Here is a 5,000-nt window from a genome sequence, read left to right on the forward strand (position 1 = left end):
AGACAAAGCACCCCACAATCTGTGCCCCAATTTCTCCCGGGTACGGCAATGCCTCACATGTGACCAAAAAATACCAGTTGGGTGCATGGCAGGACTCAGAAGGGAAGGAGTGATTTTTGGTGGTGGAATGAATGGTGGGTGCTATGTCGCATTAGCAAGACCCCCGAAGCACCAATACAGTGGAACCCCCCCACAAGTGACCCCATTTTGGTCACCAGCTTTGGGAGGGGGGCTGGCGCTGCGGCTGGCGGGGGGGTGGGAGGGGTGCTGGCGCTGCGGCAGCCGGGTGGGTGGGAGGGAGGGGGGCTGGCGATCGTTGGTGATCGGTGCGGTATACACACACACACACATATGTGTGTGTGTGTGTGTGTGTGTGTGTGTGTGTGTGTGTGTGTGTGTGTGTGTGTGTGTGTGTGTGTGTGTGTGTGTGTGTGTGTGTGTGTGTGTGTGTGTGTGTGTGTGTGTGTGTGTGTGTGTGTATATATATATATATATATATATATATATATATATATATATATATATATATATATATATATATATATATATATATATATATATATATATATATATATATATATATATATATATATATATATATATATATATATATATACAGATAGCGCAGGCCTTATGCTTGCTGGCGAATCGCCAGCAGCATGCTGCTGGCGATCCGCCAGCAACACGGCGCGCCATCTAACTGAGACGCGCGTGCGTCCCCCACGCACGCGCGTCTCAGTATCCGGGCGGCGAGGCGGACACAATACTGTCCGCCTCCCGCTCGAGGGGGGCTGGGGGGACCCGAGGAGGCTGTGGGGGGGTGCGGGCGCCCGGTGTGGGCACCGGGCGACCGAGGGCAGCACCGTCGGAAGGGGACGCGCGCGCACCTCGTGCGCGCGCGTCCCCTTCCGACACACAGATGGCGCGGGAGCAGGGAATGGCGATGCCATCGCCATCCCCTGCAAAGATGAGCCCGGCCCCATCTGTATATATACATATATATATATACACACACACATATACATATACATATATATATATATATATATATATATATATATATATATATATATATATATGTGTGTGTATTTATTTTATTTTAAACTTTTCTAGCAGCATGATGCTGCTGCTGCTGCTGCTGCTGCTGCTGCTGCGGGGGGGAGGGGGGAGGAGGGCAGCGCTGCGTGCGCACCGGGGGAGCTGCTGCCGCTGCCGGGTGAGTGCCCGGCGGGTGGGAGGGGGGGGCTGCACATCGGTGGTGATCGGTGCTGCACCGATCACCACCGTTTTCTGTGTTACCGAGCGGCTTAGCCGCCGGTAACACAGGAAACGCTGTGATTGACTGTTCAGATTTGAACAGCCAATCACAGCGATCGCCGACCGGGGGGGGCACCCCTGCCCCCCCTGGGCGACGAGGGGGGATGTCTGCTGTCAGGGACAGCAGACATCACCTAACTGTCACTGCGTCTCTAGACGCAGTGACAGTTAGAAGTCATGACGTATATATACGTCATGTGTCGGGAAGTACTTCCCGACCATGACGTATATATACGTCAAATGTCGTGAAGGGGTTAAATGGTACTTGTGTAGTTTCATGGCGCCACTGCCCGCATGACACGCAAATCGCATGTGATTTGCGTGCAATGCAATTTAGCACACCCCCACTACCCACATCAGCCCTAAGCATGTAGTGCGCAGCGAGCCCTGCGGTACGCGTCCTCCAGACCTTTTCATACTCCCACTATCCACGTTTGCGTGGAGTTGTTCTTCTAAAGTGGGGCGGGTGCATCGAGCCACCGAACCCAAAGCAAGGCGAGCGCACGCGGATTACTTGACATGTATTCCGCGTCCCCTTGCGGGGCTTGCTGCACTTGCCACGCTTCGGACTAGTTTTCCACGTCCCCTTGCTACACTCGCCACACTTTATAACATCAACACCACGCCAACATGGATAGTGGGGGTTTCAACAGGTCGGGAGGACGGATACCGCGTCCGTTCGCCAGGCCTCGGGCTGACGAGTATAGTGGGGGTGTGCTAAATCGCATGCGAATTGCGTGCAATGCGATAGCGGGCAGTAGCGCTGTGAAACGACACAAGTACCAATGAAACTGGTCATGATGAAAATACGAGAGTCCTGGATGCTTTTACATTTACTATTGACATATAATAATTCCTATACTTGAAGACAAAGCATACCTTTGGCGAATAGTCCTTAAGTACTACTGTCATCAGAGACACAGACTGTGGGCTCCCTATTCCAGGCATATCTGAAATGAAGGCTGACCAATAACCATAAAGAACTTTCTTTTCAATTGACTTTATTGTAGACAAAAAGCAGCACAACGACCCTTGTCGAACTTTGGCTTGGAAAAACCTGAAATAAATATATATGTTGAGTGAAGCAAGCATATTAATTCACATTTATATTTAAATGTAGTGTTCATAAGCCACTTTTTTGTTTTGTTTAGTGAGAACACTACGCACATTTTTTAGAGCACTATGGAGACAATGTGGCATTAACAATGTGTTACAGAGAATGAACACTAATTTTGCAACAGTGTCTTAACCAGATACCTACTACCAGCTGTGGCTTGTTCAGTCTGTGTTACTCATGTAATGATCCTCCTTGATGTCAGTTTGGTAAGAGCTTTGCTAAAAGGCATGTTACCCATCAGCAAAAGGACCAGGGCCGTCTTAACAGCAGTGTGGGCCCCTGGGCAAAGCAATGCACTGGGGACCTTACCCATTCTCCCCTCCTAGGGGGTTGCTATCAGCAGCAGCTTTGATGTCCCACGGGTGGCAGGGGGTGCTCTAACTTCCATTCAACATGTAGGACCTGGAGCAGTAACTTCTGCTAATTACTCCTTTGCTGCACAGGTGGTGGGAGAGTGAACACTAACGTGTGGAAGGGGGCACTGAGCTGAATGAAGGTTCCCTTGTAAAGGACTTCCAGGAAGGTAGGGGGTGTTTTATACGCAGGGGAGGGTTGGATAATGGAGTGGGCTTAATATTCGTCATTTTCCGGTGAAAGTGCAGCTTGTTTGACTTCAGATATTGCCATTATCTGAAAATAGATTTCTTAGCCTTCAATAGAATAAAAACCTAGAATCCCAACTTTCAGGCGGTGCTGGGAACTTGGGGATCAGGAGCCAAAGCAATCCACTGACAAAAATATAAAACTGTACACCAGACGTATGGAGCTGGAGCAGGGACCGGCTGCTGGAAGGCTGATATCTCTGGTTCTGGGCATGATAGAGACAAGCCGCTAGTGTTGACAGAAAGGGGAGAGTCACAGAGAAACTTTAAGTCAGAGGGAATCATAGAAATATGACTGGGAATTGCAATTAACAGGTCGGATGTGGTCTGCTGCTTTGAAGTTGGATATCTCCAGTTCCCCAGGGCCGATTTTCTAAATTCTGGTATCCCTAGAAAAAGGGGATCCTCAGCTATCAGCATAGGGCCCTTATACACCTGACACAGTCAGTGGGATGATTGGTCAGGTGGTGACAACCCTTCAAATCTCTCTGTAACACATTGTTATGCAACATTGCCTCCACATCTTGAAGTAAAATTCCTCATACACATTAGTGTCATACAGTGGTGAGGTGACAGATTGGTCAATTTCTATATATTTTGTGATTAATAAATAATAACCAAATAATTCAGGTGAAGTGACATTTAAACTGCCACATCCTCAATAACACAGTTGATGAACTACACTTGATTAAGTGATCACACACACACAACTTTATTTTAAATTTATTTTTATACTGTTGCACTTGTTTTCACTGTATAATACTTTTTAATTATATTTAGCAGCTTTTAAATTGACAAGAACATTTACATTTTATTGCAACTCTTTCTTGGGACACTACACTGAAAGAAAATATAGCAAAAAAAAAGCTAATCAGCAATGTCAGCCAGTTCATAGTGCCCCTTGTAGGAATCCTTTCTCCACACATTTATACAGATTCCTGGGAAGCACCTCCGTATATATGAAACACTAAATCGGTGACAATACTAGACTATAGGGATTACCTGGCACCCATTCTATTAAGACTGTGCAGATTAACTTTCTTTAATTAATACAGTGCGACCGTCCATTACCACCAGGAATTTCATTTAATTGCATATAGAATCTATATAGAGATTCTATATGCATGCCCAGCTGTGTGTGTTATAGTACTGTGGTGTGCAAAGACCTGACGCAGTGCAGTGCAGTGCGTCAGGCCCTTATGTAGAACACTCTTCCCTGCGTGATGCCCCGGGCCCCACCTGAAAGTCCACCCACTTCTTCAATAAAGTCGACTAGTTGCTGCTCCAATCTAGGCAATGCACAGTCTGTACTGCTGCTGTGGCACCAAGTTTCTTTGCTTGGTTATAGGCTCCTGTAAAAGTTATACCCATTTCTAGTCTAGGGAAAAAAGCTTGCACAGATTGTCACTATGGGCCTTATTTTGGTTCATTCTTTCTGACAAAATCCTTCTTAGATGGGCAAAACCATGTGCACTTCAGGTGGGGCAGATGTAACATGTGCAGAGAGAATTAGATTTGGGTGGGGTTTTACTTCAAAGTGATATCTATATTGCAGTGTAAAAATAAAGCAGCCAGTATTTTCCCTGCACAGAAACAAAATTACTCACCCAAATCTAATTCTCTCTGCACATGTTACATCTGCCCCCCTGCAGTGCACATGGTTTTGCCCATCTAAGAAGGATTTTGTCAGAAAGAATGAACCAAAATAAGGCCCTATATCATCTTGTAATACTGACACTAATAGTTGCCTGAATGTCACATTATCAATGGCTAGACAACACACAGCCTTGCAGCCATTGATGACGATGGTGAGGATTACCATGTATGGCTGTGTGTGGTACAAATTTGGGACCACATACAGCCATACATGGTCATCGTCATCATCAACTGCTGCTGCCAGGCTGAGTACCATACTAGCAGTATATATCATCAATTTCTAGGGGTACAGTGTGTATTACAATTAT

The 5,000-nt window shown here is 46.5% G+C and overlaps 1 protein-coding gene across 1 annotated transcript in view; it reads right to left on the reverse strand.

The window, feature by feature from the left end:
• Positions 1–5,000, reverse strand: part of HEATR6 (HEAT repeat containing 6) — a 98,534-nt gene that overhangs the window by 50,973 nt on the left and 42,561 nt on the right. Inside the window, exon 9 of the mRNA XM_083173236.1 lies at positions 2,197–2,374. Within this exon, the coding sequence (XP_083029362.1) occupies positions 2,197–2,374 (178 nt within the window). The remainder of the gene's footprint in view (positions 1–2,196; positions 2,375–5,000) is intronic.

Source organism: Crinia signifera, chromosome 2 (genome assembly GCF_055691185.1).
Source record: "Crinia signifera chromosome 2, ASM5569118v1, whole genome shotgun sequence".
In the NCBI taxonomy this organism is placed as follows: Eukaryota; Metazoa; Chordata; class Amphibia; order Anura; family Myobatrachidae; genus Crinia; species Crinia signifera.